The sequence below is a fragment of the Labeo rohita genome, chromosome 9, assembly GCF_022985175.1.
Source record: "Labeo rohita strain BAU-BD-2019 chromosome 9, IGBB_LRoh.1.0, whole genome shotgun sequence".
Lineage (NCBI taxonomy): Eukaryota > Metazoa > Chordata > Actinopteri > Cypriniformes > Cyprinidae > Labeo > Labeo rohita.
This window is the reverse complement of record NC_066877.1, coordinates 29,453,146-29,468,900: the sequence shown is the minus strand read 5'-3', so window position 1 is coordinate 29,468,900 and position 15,755 is coordinate 29,453,146. Positions and strand designations below refer to the sequence as shown.

Here is a 15,755-nt window from a genome sequence, read left to right as displayed (position 1 = left end):
TACTGGAAAACCACAGTACTGTTACAAAGCCACACAAGCTGCTGCCAATCACTCAAAACATCCTGTACGTAATCATTTTGGCCTGGGGTTAATATAATTCTATAAAGTTCTTCCTAAACATTCATTTTTCTAACTGGACTCTCATGATTTGGATTTGTCTAGGCCTGATCGCTGCTTTAAACTACAGGTGGAGATTTCAGGAAATGACTGCAATTACACTGAACGCTTTCCTCTTAGTACTCCAGTGTGGAAGCAAGAACAAGAAAGTCTCAAAACAATAGGGCGGTTCGCACAGGATGGGGAGGACCGCTCAGGTCTGACCTTTCCCGCCTCCGTTACATTCTTCCCTGCCCGTAATATCAGCATAAACAGCAGCTGGAGAACGTACTTGAGAGAAACTCCTGGCAATACCACTTCTCCTCCCATTGTAGATATATATAGCACCACGCAGATCGTCCTCCTGAGGGGCTCCGATGGCCACATCTGAAACACAGGCATTGTTGCATTAGCTTTGTTCCAAAACCCAGTGTTCATTTTAAGACTGTTGCAAAATGTAGGTAGCACAGATATGCAGTCTTCTAAGATATACCATTTAGAAGTTTGGGGTTTGTAAAATTTTTAAAACGTTTTTGAAGTCTCAACAAGGCTGCATTTACTGGCAACAAAAAACTACCAAAAAAACAAAACAAAAACAAAATAAAAACAGCAATATTATTGCAATAAAAAAAAAAAATACAGTTTTTTTTTATTTTAATATAATTTATTTGTATGTATTCCTGTGATGATCATTACTACAGTCTTCGGTGTCACATGATGTTTTAGAAATAATTCTAATATGCTGGTTTGGTGAATAGAAAGTTAAGAAAAACGGCACTTATTTTAATTCTTTTGAAATGTCTTTGACTGTCACGTTTGATCAAATGAATGCATCCTTGCTTAGAACAAATATTAATTTCTTTAAAATCAAAAGAAATTATTTGTACTGTGCATTATTTTGGTCAAATTCTGTTATTTTATTATTTTGGTCAAATTCTAATGTAGCATTGCATATATTATATGATATATTATTTATAAAAAGGCATTCCCATAAAGCACTGCAAGCTCAGTGAAAGCAATCATTTTAGAGAAATCATTACAAATACACATAAAATGCACGCAATACAGACAAGAACTCATAATGAAAAATTAATTATGTGCTAGATATTTTTAGGTTTATCAGAATATCACATTGTTAAGATGTTTTCTCAGAAGGCAGCTGCTTATGTACACTACCAGTCAAACGTTTTTGAACAGTAAGATTTTTAATGTTTCTATTTTTATTTAAGTGTCTTCTGCTCACCAAGCCTGAATTTATTTGATCCAAAATATGGCGAAAACTGTACAATTTTAAATATTTTTACTATTTAAAATAACTGTTTCCTATTTAAATATATTTTAAAATGTAATTTATTACTGAGATTTCTAAGCTGAATTTTTAGCACCATTACTCCAGTCACGTGATCCTTCAGAAATCATTCTAATATTCTGATTTGCTGCTCTAAAAACATTTCAGGTGTCTTTGATGAATAGAAAGTTTAATAATAATAATAATTAATAATAGAATTTAATAATAATAGAATTTAATAGTAAAAATTAATAATAGAATTTATCTGATAGAGATTTTTTTATTACATTATAAATGTCTATAGCATTGCTTTTGATCCACTTAAAACATCCTTGCTAAATAAAAGTATTAATTTCTTTTTGAAAAAAAAAAAAAAATCATACTGACTCCAAGCTTTTGAATGGTATAGTGTATAATGTTACAAAAGCTTTTTATTTCAGATAAATGTTGATCTTTGAATCTTTCTATTCATCAAAGAATCTTGAAAAAAAAAGTACTTAATGGTTTTAAATACTGATGATAATACAAATGTTTCTTGAACAGCAAATCAGCATATTAGAATGATTTATGAAGGATCATGTGACACTGAAGACTGGAGTAACGATGCTGAAAATGTAGCGTAGATCACAGGAATAAATTACATTTTAAAATTCAAATAGAAAACAGTTATTTTAAATATAATTCATTTTAATTTTCTTTGAAAACATCAAAAATCTTACGGTTACTTTTGCCTGGTAGTGTCGGTAATAGTTTTACGTAGGTTTTATAACAGATCAAATTCAAATCATGAAAACATTATTTATATTACAATTTTGTTTTGAAAACAAATAATTTATGTTGATGTACTGGCACTAGTCAGTAACAGTGTGACAACAACGTGTAAGTTTAAGCATGTGTAAGCGGGTGTGTTTCGCTCTTTCAAGAGCGGTTTTATTGCGGTCATTTATGGTAACTGTGGGATTGTTCTTTCTAACCATCCTCTGTCTGTAAACCACACCTACCGCTCTACCAAAAAATACCAAATTTCTCTCCAAATCTGATTCAGAGATTAACCAACACTCCTAAAAATCACAGCGATGCCATAGAAGAGCCATTTTTGGTTCCACAAAGAACCATTCAGTCAAATGTTCTTTAAAGAATCATCCATTTTTTCCCTTTTTATAATTTGAAGAACCTTCTTTCGCTACAAAGAAACTTTTGTTAAACAGAAAGGTTCTTTATAGAACCATTTAGACAAAAAATGTTCTTCCATGGCATTGTGAAACAGCTTTATTTTTAAGAGTGACTATCTAGCCATGAAACCACTCAAATGAGAAGATAGGTTTTCAATGATAGAAGACAGGCTTTCAAATATAAAGAAGAAACAAAATGAGGAAGTGAAACATTGAGGTTTACCAATAAACCTTGCTTGAGGGGGGAAAAAAACACTTATGACAACCATTTTTAAAAGAAAGCAAAATTGTAGTATGTTTCTCAGTTCAGACTGAGAAACATACAATACTGGAAAGGTTTATAAAGGATCCATACTCAAACACTGATGTGTTAGACATACAGTACTATACCTGGAAATCCATCATCGTCAATATCACCAAGGTTCACAATGGTTTCTCCAAATCTTGCTGCGTAGGAGTCACTACCGACTAACTCAAAGTCTGCCTCTTGCAATTTAGCCTGAGAAAGAGACACAATAACTCTAAGGATATTTTCAAGAGAAGCATGATGTTAATTATCAGAAGCAGATACACAATTAGAAGTCTAACATCTGACACACCTTTCTGCAATTTATGAATACATCACTGTTTAGACTCCAGTTAATCATAACGTCTTTCAAATGAGTCATTGTTTACACTACTTACAAATTACTGCAATGCTTGTTATTTACAGCAAAAGATCAGCTGACCAAAGTTACTTGAGGTATCAAAAAAAACAATGCAATAAATGTTGACAGTCAAGCAGTCACATAAAGTGTGAAAAACATGGTGCTCTTCAGAGTAGGTGGTTAATTTTTGACATCATGGGAAAAGGAAACCTGGTTCTGTCGGTATGGCCTTGGTGGTCACGATCAAAGCCAGTACAGGTATGAGACAAGACACCTCTAAATATGCAGATGTGTCACTTCATCGCATGCATTACAACGGAGCTCGTACCGTCCCAAAATGACTAATAGAGTTAAGAATAAATAGGTGAATCATATCAGACCCATCACAAACACATACAGTACTGGTCATATTTCATCCCAAAAGCTTGGTTTAAAAAATTAAGCACATTTTGTCCTCATCTCTTTACATAATTTTTTAGATTTTATTTTTCTAAATTTAAACAAAAATAGACAAAAAAATACTAGTGAGAAAATAGTAAAATTTTGAAATAACATATATATATATATATAAAATTATGTAAATATTACAATTATATATTTATTTTAGGGCTGTTAAATTAATCAATCATGATTAATCGCAACCAAAGAAAGTCTGTTTGCATAATATATGTGTAGGTACTGTGTGTATTTAGATGTGTATATATATATATATATATATATACATATATACATATATATATATATATATATACACATATACACATACATATGTATATATATATATATATATATACACACACACACACGTATATATATTTAAGTAATGTATATAATATATTTATCATATTAAATCATATATACATATATATATATATATATATATATATATATATATTTGACATGAACATATATTCTTACTTGGTACACATAAGTAATGTATTTATTATTAAATATATAAATGTATTTTTTTACTATTTAATAGTAAAATATTACATTTAGAAAAAAATATTTTACAATTTAAACTGAAAAGTATGTAAACTAGGACTATCAAATGATTAATCGCATACAAAATAAAAGTTTGAGTTTGCCTAATATATGTGTGTAATTATTATGTATATATAAATACAAGCACATTCATGTATACATTTAAGAAATATTTACAAGTATATGTATTTATTATAATTTGTATAGAATTTATATTATATATAAATAAAAATATTTTGTACATAACATATTCTCTTAAATATATACATGAATGTGCTTGCATTTATATGTACATAATTACACACAGTACACACACACATATTAGGCAAACTTACATTTTTATTTTGTATGTGATTAATCGCGATTAATAGTTTAGGAGCCCTAATGTTTACATCTTGGTAGTATTTGATATAATGCCTTTAATTTATGCTAATTTACATTATATTTAAAACAATAAAATTGTATTTATTTATTTTTGCTTGCTTACTTTAGGTCCATTAAGATCACTTTAAAAAACAATTTTATGTGTGTATGTAAAATCATTTTTTAAAGTACTTTTGGGGGTACTAAGGACAAATGTCCTTATTTGTATTTTGTATAGTTGTACTTTATATATATTTAATCTATATTTATCTGTATTTTTACGTCTTACTGTTAGTGTTTAGTGTTGCACCAAGGGTCTGAGAGCAATGCAATTTCAATTCTCTGTATGTATGTGCTGTACATGTGGAAGAATTGACAATAAAGCAGACTTTGAGTTCGAAACACAATTAAATAATACATCATGTCACTGTCTTACCTCTCCTTGGTTTATGTAGACATGTACACGTCCTTCCTCCCTGACTGAGCTGAACATTGGAGCCCCAACCAGCAGATCGGACAGCCCGTCTGAGTTCAGGTCAACAGCACAAACACTAGCTCCATAATAAGAGCCAAGCTGTAAACAGGAACAATCCAGACAATTGTGTTCATTCAGCTGGAACATACCTCAGGAACACAAAATTATTGAAATTTCTTACCTTCTTGCCCTTGGTTTGGGCAACAATTTTCAAAGTGTTGCCCTCAACCATAAATACGTAGGCCTGGAGAAAAGACAACACAGGAATATGGGAAATGGGAACTATAACACACAGCAGCCTAACAATGGATTGTATATTCTTGTGAATGAAATACATTTCCGTATAGTTTCATCACAAATATGAATGGTGGCTCCCTGATAACTTTTTTTTTTCAGTCTGTTTCTTTGGTAAAATCATTAGACACCAGACTGTTACTCACATAAAACTCATAAACACTGCAAACTCAGCACATCTGCAAATAAAAACCTACTTCCTCTTCCGCACAGATGGAAGAAGAGTTCAGTTTAACTGATTTACCGTTCACAACTGCCTACAGGGTAGATGTCAAGAGGGTCTCCTTTCTAAATCCACTTATTCACAACTACTGAAATTCAATATAGGGTATTCACAAGATTGTTATTATACTGAAAAAATCCCACAGGCTTCTTTTGTTCAAATTATTCTTTTGTTTCTGGACTTTCCTTGCACTACTTCAAAGTTGAGTCTGTTTTAGTGATTAGATTGGTGAAGATGACAATGATGGAGGTGGTGGCGGTAACCCTTACTTTACCAGTCTGTTCATGCTGGGGAGCACCACCCACTATCTCAGTGCTTTGAGGATCTAGAAAGTGTCCAGCACTAACAGCATAACCTGATGGGAAAAAAAAAGAAATAAATAAAAACTGTGGTGAAATATTTCAAACTCCTGTTCAAAGTCTGCAAAAACACTAAAAACTTTATAAGAGTATATTTTAAAATGTAATTTATTCCTTTGATTAAAGATACATTTTTCATCATACTTACTCCAGTCTTCAGTGTCACATGATCATGATGATTACTGTTATTATCAATATTTTAAACAGTTGAGTACATTTTTTCAGCATTTATCTGAAATAAAAAGCTTTTGTAACATTAAACGCTACACCATTCAAATGCTTGGAGTCAGTAAATTATAGAAATGAATACTTTTATTTAGCAAGGATGCTTTAAATTGGCCAAAAGTGATGATAAAGACATTTAAAATGTTACGAAAGAACTATTTCAGATAAATGCTGTTCTTCTGAACTTTCTATTCAAAGAAACCTCATCCTTGCTAAATAAAAGTGAAAAAAATTCTACTCAGCTGTTTTGAACATCATTATAATAAATGTTTTTTTTGAGCAGCAAATTAGAATATTAGCATGATTTCTGAAGGATCATGTGACTGAAGTAATGTTGCTAAAAATTCAGCTTTAAAATCACAGGAATAAATAACATTTTAAAATATATTCAAATAGAAAACAGTTATTTTAAATAGTAAAATATTTCAAAATTTTTACAGTTTATGCTGTTCTTCGGATTAAATAAATGCAGGCTTGGTAAGCAGAAGAGACCGCTTTAAAAAAAAAAAAAAAAAAAAAAAACACACTCACTGTTCAAAAACTTTTGACTAGAAGTTTGTGTGTGTGTACCTGGTATTTTTCATGTTATGGTGACTAAATGTCCCCACAGGGATAGTAATACCAGTAAATTTTGACCTTGTGGGGATATTTTTTAGGTCCCCATGAGGAAACAGGCTTATAAATCATGCAGAATACGTTTTTTTGAGAAAGTAAAAGTGTGCACAGTCTCCTGTGAGGGCTAGGTGTGTGTGTGTATGTATGTATGTATATAAAATAAACATTAACTGAAAGAAAACTAAATACAAAAATCTGAAGGTTATTTTATTTCAGCTATAGTTGCCAAGTCAACATTTCTCTATGTAATTTAACTTGATCAAATAAAAAACAAAAAAAAAAAAAACTTTATAGACATATTAAAAATGAATAGAAATGACAAAAATTACTTAAAAAAGAAAACTAAAACTTCACATTTAAAATAAAAAAAAATAGAAAATATAAAAATTAGTTCAAAATCTGAATAAAATGTGATACTGCTCAATTATACCAAAAAAGCACTTTGATCACTAGCTTGATTCGGTTATATTAAATCACATTTGTGGCCTGAATAAAAACTGTTGATTTACAATCCTTGCGATTGCTGGAAAAGGATTTTTCAATAGAGAGCTTTCACAAGCAATTTCTAGCTGATGAAATACAATAGTATATATATTTGTGTTACAGATATTATACACAATATTATAAACAACATCATTATTTTCTGTAGAAGTTGTTTGAAACAATGTATATTGTGAAAAGCGCTATACAAATGAAATTTGACTACTTTGCTGTTAGATCATCAACCCAAGAAATCACATGTACATATAGCAACAAGACATTTGTTTAGAAAGTACAGATAGGTTGCCAAGAGATCAAAACAAAGTGACACGTTAGCCATATTTTGCAACAGTTTGATGCTGGTAGATTATGCAACAGTGTCTGTTTCCTGTTTAAATAGAAAAACGTTATGCCTTATAACAGCAAAAGTCTGTTTCCTGCTATATGTCTTAAGAAGCTGATGATCACTTTTTACAGACATAAATATGAAACATTTACCAAATTAGATCACTGCATAAACCCTAAACCCCAAAAGACATAACCACAAAAAAAAAAAAAAAACACACACACACAGACAGATCATGTGGTAACTCTGATAAAGATGTGCTCGAATGACGAATCTGTGTTCGGAAAGGCATGGAAAACAAATAACGTGTTCTACAGAGCCACTAAAGGAACATGGTTAGCCGCTTAGCTGTGGTCTGTTTCATTATTACAGTACATAAAACTTAACTTACCACATAAACAGAGTAAGGAGAGATAACTGATAGGACGATGGTGAATGATTAGCAGATCCTGAGCACCACTGATAAACATCTAATCTTGTCAATTGTGTGGTAAGTACAGCCACTCCATAGTATAAACAGAGTACATGTGACCGCAAATCTCGAAAATGAAAGTAAAAAGTGAGCGCGCATTTAAAAGCAATTTTAATGCTTGGCATACTAATTAGTGGCTCTCTGATGCCTGCAATTTATATACAGCAGAATTACCCAAAAATATAATCGCAAAAGGAAGCACTGAAATATATATTTTTCCTCACATCTCGTATTTATTCCCTTTAGGCGTTCCATAGTGCACATAACTTCCTTTCTGAACACGGTTTTCGGATTCAGGCACATCTGAGTTAGCTTGTGTATCACCTACATAGCCAGATGCCTTTTAAGGAAGCTTACTATCATTAAACCTCTTAAATGGCCAGTTGGAATACTACACATAGGCAGCAATTCATATAGGACACCTGCAGCTTACTAGGATGTGTAACAAAACAAATAACATCAACAGTTTGGGAACTCACCTAAATAACTGCCATAGAGAACTTCACTGTCATCATCCACATAAGCAGCTGAAATGTCGCTTGAGGTGTTGTAGACAAGAACAGATCCAGTCCAGTATGAGGTACCAGGAGCTCCCATGACCATCAGGTCCTACAAACATAACTTATTGTTACCAGATCAACTGAATTCAATATCAGCCCAATCAAATGCCATAAACGTTTGTTATACCTCTGTGAAAAAGTTTGAAATTCCTGCTTGACATGACCCGTAACCTTCACCAAACTTTCTTTGATGATCTGAAATGAGAAAAAGAAAACTGTTGCTCATTTGAAACTAAGGAACAGTTCGTTTTCTTTAGGTTACACAGAGTGAAACAGTGAACCACAACCTACCCAATACAGCAGCAATAAAATTCTGTACCTTTATAGCAGGGGATGATATGATTGGCATGTTTCAAATCTGGGCTGAATCTGAAGCAAACACCATGTGGCAGCTTGTTCTGATTATCTTTACTAGAGTAGTAGATATTTTTCCACCGATGTCCACATGCCTAGAATTTAAACCAGCATAGAGTGCATTTAGTCACAAGATAACACCTTTTACTATAGTAAAACCACGGTTAATTTTCTTAAGGAATTTGTATTTGTATATACCTTCTTACATTTTTTGTTTTTATAACTTTCTTCTGTTTAAAAAAAACTGACAAAATCGCTCTGAAGTCCCGATCTGAATCAAATCATTTTCACAATCCAAGTTCTGAAAGCAAAAGATTCGCAAACCCGCTCAGAAATTCCGATTAAATCAAATGACTCGCGATTCATACTCTGAACAACCATCATTTCGGATCAGGACTCGGAGAGCTGATTGCGAATCATTTGACTTAGATCGGGACTTCAAATCGCGTCTCGCGAATCATTTAAATGGAATCATTCAATTCGAAAAGCTCCGGTTCACCCATCACTATGTGCATTTTAAAATCGTTACAAGAATTCAAATTAAAAAATGAATAGTGAAGTTGCTAGTGAATTGCTTGAAATGAATGACTGAGTCACAAGTTTAAATCAATCAGAGTGGTTCCAGCACAAATCACTCAATTGATTTGGTTTGTCTGCTCCTCTTTTCGCGTCTTCAGCCATGTTTACACAACACTCACAGTACTACTGCTGGCTTAGCTTGATTGCTTTCTGACATTTACTGAAATAAGCGAATAAGGTATGATGTTTTTTCAAACTGTGTTTCAATAATTCAAGCACTTTTCAAGTACCTCTTCAGGAATATTGCTATTTTCAAGGGTTTTCTAGGACTTCAATTTCAAAAAGTCAAATTCAAGTACTTTAAGCACTTTAAGCACCTTGTACGAACCCTGTATGTATTATATTTCAAAATCAAATTTATTTTTTTGTTGGCAAAGCTGAATTTTCAGCAGTCAATACACCAGTCTTCAGTGTCACATGATCATTCAGAAATCATTCTGACATGGTGCCTAATTGTTATTAATTATAATTGGTGCTCTGTTATTATTAAAGGAGAAGTCCACTTCCAGAACAAAGATTTACAGATAATGTACTTAGCCCCTTGTCATCCAAGATGTTCATGTCATTTTTTTCTTAAAGAATTATGTTTTTTGAGGAAAACATTTCAGCATTTTTTCTCTATATAGTGGACTTCAATGGTGCCTCGAGTTTGAACTTTCAAAAAGCATGCGGCTTCAAACGATCCCAAATGCGGTTGTGAACGAACCCAGCCGAGGAAGAAGGGTCTTATCTAGTGAAACAATCGATTATTTTCATAAAAATAATACAATTTATATACTTTTTAAAGTCAAACGCTCGTCTTGTCTTACTCTGCCTGAACTCTGTTTTTTTTCCGGTTCATGACAGTTAGGGTATGTCGAAAAACTCAACTTCAAAATCGTCCTATATCGCTGTTTTACCTTTTTTGTTAAGGGTGTTTGATCTTCTTTGCATGTTCACTTTACAAAGACTGGGTCGTACTTCTGCAGCGATGTAGGATGATTTTGAAATGATTTTTTAAAATTGAGGGAAAAAATACGATTGGAGTTTTTCAACATACCCTAACTGTCTTGAGCCAGAATACACAGAGTTCATTTTGCATTTAAACTGCATTTTGGAAGTTCAAAATCTGGGCACCATATCAGTCCATTATATGAAGAAAAATGCTGAAATATTTTCCTCAAAAAACAATTTCTTTACGACTGAAGAAAGAAAGACATGATCAACTTGGATGACAAGGGGGTGAGTACATTAACTGTAAATTTTGGAAGTGGACTTCTTTAATGCTTAAAACAGTTTTAAAACTGTGTATTTAAAATAAATGAGTGGCATTTTCTTTAAAGTAATTTTTTTTGTTCTGTTTTGTTAAGCAGCAACTGTTCAACATTGAAAATAATAAGAACTGTTTCTTGAGCACCATATCAGCATATTAAAATGATTTCTGAAGGATCATGTGACACTGAGGACTGGCTGCTAAAAATTCAGCTTTGCCATCACAGGAATAAACTAAATTTCAAACCAATTAAAACAGAAAATAGTTATTCTAAATTGTAATAATATGTCACACTGTATTTTTGATCAAATAAATGCGTTCTTGGTAAATGCTGATGTATGCTTTGACAAAAAGACATACCAAAACGTGGCCTTTTGAGGGCTGCCGGGACAGACTCACACCCAGCCACTGGTTATCATTTTCTGCCAAACAGTGTTTTCCACACTGCCGTACACCTCCTAAAATCATACAATCAAATGTGGCAAATTAATATACAACCAATCAAGAGCCCAAACTTCTTACTGCTTAGGAAACTCTGCAACATGTTAGAGACCTGCAGTGCAAATGTTTTTCGTCTCAAGCAAATTCACACCTGTGGCTCACAAACTCAGTGCTGAATAACACAGGATGAGGAGCATGTGGTGTAACTTGCAAAAACAAAGCTACAAATATCTCCGAAAGAAACTCCTTGTGTCAAGTGCACAAGTGAAAAACTGGGGTTTAGTGAGCATCACTTATGAACCACGTCCATTCCACATATTAAACTCTTAAATCTACTGTAAGATTATAAACGGCACCTAGATCTTGAAAAAAGTGTTTTTGCTTACACAGAACTATACAATGCGGTCTTGTAGATGGTCAACAATGTATTTCATGTGGTTGCTAAGGGTTTTTGGCCTGTGGTCGAATAGTGGCCCAAGTGAAAAGGTCCCTAAGAATCAAATCTGGTCCCTAAATATGGCTCAGTCTCTCAATGAAAGTCTATCATAGTTTTTCTCAGCCATTTTATTATTTGCCAGGGGAAAGGCTTAGAAAAGTAATAGCACACAACTCTTCAAAAATCTATAGCACAGCGAATTACATGCTAAAGTTAGACACTAAGGATTTGTTTAAACCCCTGACCCTAAGTATGAGCAATAATAATATTGATACGTCTCTCAGGAAACGCCACTAATAACGAAACCTTTTCAGACACACCAGCATCTTGAAACAAATGTGCACGCACTGGCTTTTGGTGGAAATTATTTGTTTAATGCCATTTCCCTCGACCAAACAGAGACGTTTTATTTGCGAGCTATATATATCCTGTGGCTTGACCGACAAAGACGACTATCCCCCATCCCTTGTTTCGGGTTGGGAATATAAGCATCCTCTTCCTGACAGGAGGAAACCCTCCACAGTCTGGCTGACCCCGCATGGGGAATTCATTCACAGGACGTTTTCACAGTTAGGGGTTTAAAAAGCACACAAGTTCAATCAGAGCGCATTCACAAGTGTGAAGTCTAAACGGGGTAACGTGGTCAAATAGAAATGCTTGAATGTACAGAGTTCGTCTACAACAAACAGAAGGATAAAAAAAGAGGGGGAAATCCACAACAACAGCGGAGTAACTTTTATAAATAACATGTAAAGCATTTAACAAACCATTAAAGTACATTCAAATGGTATTAACTACCAGTCAAAAGTTTTTGAACAGATTTTTAATGTTTTTTAAGGAATTCTCTTCTGCTCTGAAGTACAGCAAAAACGGTAAAACTTTGAAATTTTTTACAATTTAAAATAACTGTTTTCTATTTGAATATATTTTAAAATGTAATTTATTCCTGTGATTTTAAATCTGAACTTTGAACATCATTTCTCCAGTCACATGATCCTTTAGAAATTATTCTAATATTCTGATTTGCTGTGCAAAAACATTTATTATTATTATTATTATTATTATTATTATCAATATTTAAAACAGTTGAGCACATTTTTTTAGGATTCTTTGATGAAGAGAAAGATTAAAGATTAGCATTTATCTGGAATAAAAAGCTTTTGTAACATTATACGCTACACTCTTCAAAATAATTTTAGGATACTTTTATTTAGCAAGGAATTGATAAATTGATCAAAAGTATTGATAAAGACATTTATAATGTTACAAAAGATTTCTATTTCAGATAAGTGCTGTTCTTCTGAACTTTCTATTCATCAAAGAAACCTGAAAATGTCTTTACCAATACTTTTGATCAATCTAAAGCATCCTTGCTAAATAAAAGTATTTATTTCTAAAATTATACTGATTCCAAGCTTAAAAATGGTATAGTGTATAATGTTACAAAAGCTTTTTATTTCAGATTTTATTTCTATTCATCAAAGAATCCTGAAAAAATATACTCAGCTGTTTTCAGCACAATAATAATAAATGTTTTTTTGACCAGCAAATCAGAATATTAGAATGACTTCTGAAGGATCATGTGACTGGAGTAATGATGCTAAAAATTCAGCTTTGAAATCACAGGAATAAATTACATTTGAAAACAGTTACTTTAAATTATTTATTTTAAATTTTACTGTTTTTCCTGTACGTTGGATCAAATAAATAAAAAAACATTAAAAATCTTAAACTTTTGACAGGTAGTGTTTAGGTATATTGTTCGAGACTACTAGTGAAAATGCTATTTTTCATGTTTTAAATATATTATCAGTCTTTGCTTTATCCCTTTTAGCCTTAAGAGCAGCATGACTTGAGCTAACATGGACAAAACATGATGATCACAAGAACTTTGTGCTTAAGTTGAAGAAAAAAAACATTTGCACAAAATCCCAAAAACTTGTTTTTCTAGGTTTAAATGAGATTTCAAAGCTTTGGTGAGTTTTTGGATCCCACATGAACTGCTGATCTCTTAAGCACTGTATAACAGTTTACTGATGAAATTGGTTGGTACTGCAAAACAAACTTATTGCCAAATAACCAGAGCAACCTTTTTAAAAATTAACCTCTTACATAACTGAACCCTTCAGACTGTAGATAAAACAAACAAGAAAAGCTGAAGAGGGAAGACCTACCAACAGGGAGCTGCTCACACTGGGAGCTCCACACACTGCAGTTGTAGACGGCTCCAGGATTTTTGATATTAGGATAAAAGCTGGACTCAGCCTGTGGTGCTCCAACTAGAAGCCTTAACAATAAATATGACATTAAACACAGTCTTGAGAAACTACTAATGAATTTGATCCTCACTTGCACCTGGATAGTTTATGCATAAAGTGCCACTTTTGTAACCAACATCAAGATTTTAGAATGAATGATTCCTGATAACCTAACAAGAGGTTATAAAAGCAGCATGCACAATAATAATAATAATAATAGCAAAATGTTGTTTAAAATCATTCTGCAACCATCCAGGGCCTGAAATTAATCATGGCTCGGGGTAAAGAAACTCTTACAGATATGCTCATATGAGCAAGTTCTTCTACAACATCTGATGCATTTCACAATATTCCACTAGGTCTAAGTTAGTTTATCGTTTTAGACTTTGAATTAAAAACTAATAATTGTCATATCTGAAACAATGAATGTGAAGAACCACTCCCAACAACTTTAAAGCTTGAAATAGTGATTATGACATCTAAAGTATACTGTGTCATTAGTAGACAGCTAAAAGCTGGAAAAAATGCATGCTAGCGGAAAGTTTGATGTTGACTGCAAAAGTGGAAGTCATATTTAATCAACACAATAATTCAGCTTGGCATTAAATGCTGGTCATAAATACAAACTAATGCACCAAAAATGTACAAAATGCTCCTGAGAATCAGTCAGATATTTGTTTAAATCTCAAAGCTGCTCATTCACCCTTGACTGTCATCATCTAAACTTCTCATGCATGTTTAGTTTAATGCACTTTACCATGTGTCCTCAGCATGCTGATGAAGAAGAACCGAGTATCCGAAAAATGATCCATTGGGTCCATGAAAAACTAAAGGACGCTCCACATCCAGATTGTAGCAATCACACAGACTCAACAGGTACCACAGAATCCCAACTACAGATCTCCACTTCAGCAAATCTCTGGTGGGTAGTGATGAAATCATCTCGTTAACAGTCATAGCACCACACAGAACACAAAAGAAAGCCTCTGCTGCGTTAAAACAAAAGTGCAAAGAGTATCTTAACTTTTGGTTAAGATATCAGGAAGTTGTCATTGTAGTTGGGAGCTCAAGATGTGCGCTCGCCTGTTGCGCTCCGGCACTCATCTGCTGGAGCGCGCCTCACGTTTTATGACGTCACATCGCTCTGAGTCAAGGGAAGCCTTTGAAGTGAGTGCGGGCGCGCAGCAGGGGCGGGACCGCGTTGAGCGCGCCGGACAGCGGGCGCTTCTGACACGCTCTAACGGTCTCCAGACACTGCGACTGGGAACTTAGGAAATGATGAAGAACACGATGTATCAACCGTCATATGTTCTGGTTTACGCCTCAAACCACAAAGAACATCTCACAAGAAGTAACGCTTTTTCCCAATTTTTATGATTACTTGGATATTTAATTGTAACCCTAATGAAAATGTATAAATCAACAACAACAACAACAAAAAAAACTATTTAATGTAATTATATTTTATATTTACAATAAGGTTCATTAGTTAACACGAAACTAAGAATGAACAAAACTTCTACAGCATTTATTATTCTTAATTCATGTTAATTTCAGCATTTACTAATGCTTTATTAAAATCACAAGTTGTGTTTGTTAACATTAGTTAATGCACTGTGACTAATATAAATTAACAATGAACAACTGTATTTTTATTAACTCTCATTAACAAAGATTAATACATAGGCTAGTGTAATAAATGTATTGTTCATTGTTTGGTCATGTTAGTTAATACATTAACTAATGTTAACAAATGACACCTTATTACAAGTTACCCATAAATTAATAAAATTACAGTAAATCACTTAACTGACCCTAAAGAGGAAAAAAAAAGTT

The 15,755-nt window shown here is 32.9% G+C and overlaps 1 protein-coding gene across 1 annotated transcript in view; it reads right to left on the bottom strand.

Moving 5' to 3' along the window:
• itga4 (integrin alpha 4) overlaps window positions 1–15,087 on the bottom strand; it is a 38,707-nt gene extending 23,620 nt beyond the window's left edge. The window contains exons 1-11 of the mRNA XM_051118296.1: window positions 14,677–15,087; window positions 13,836–13,948; window positions 11,145–11,242; window positions 8,919–9,048; window positions 8,727–8,794; window positions 8,519–8,648; window positions 5,812–5,897; window positions 5,207–5,269; window positions 4,987–5,124; window positions 2,947–3,055; window positions 389–483 (exon numbers count right to left, since the gene is read on the bottom strand). Of these exons, the coding sequence (XP_050974253.1) occupies window positions 389–483; window positions 2,947–3,055; window positions 4,987–5,124; window positions 5,207–5,269; window positions 5,812–5,897; window positions 8,519–8,648; window positions 8,727–8,794; window positions 8,919–9,048; window positions 11,145–11,242; window positions 13,836–13,948; window positions 14,677–14,876 (1,230 nt within the window). The 5' untranslated portion in view covers window positions 14,877–15,087. The remainder of the gene's footprint in view (window positions 1–388; window positions 484–2,946; window positions 3,056–4,986; window positions 5,125–5,206; window positions 5,270–5,811; window positions 5,898–8,518; window positions 8,649–8,726; window positions 8,795–8,918; window positions 9,049–11,144; window positions 11,243–13,835; window positions 13,949–14,676) is intronic.
• Between the last annotated feature and the right edge of the window lie 668 nt (window positions 15,088–15,755).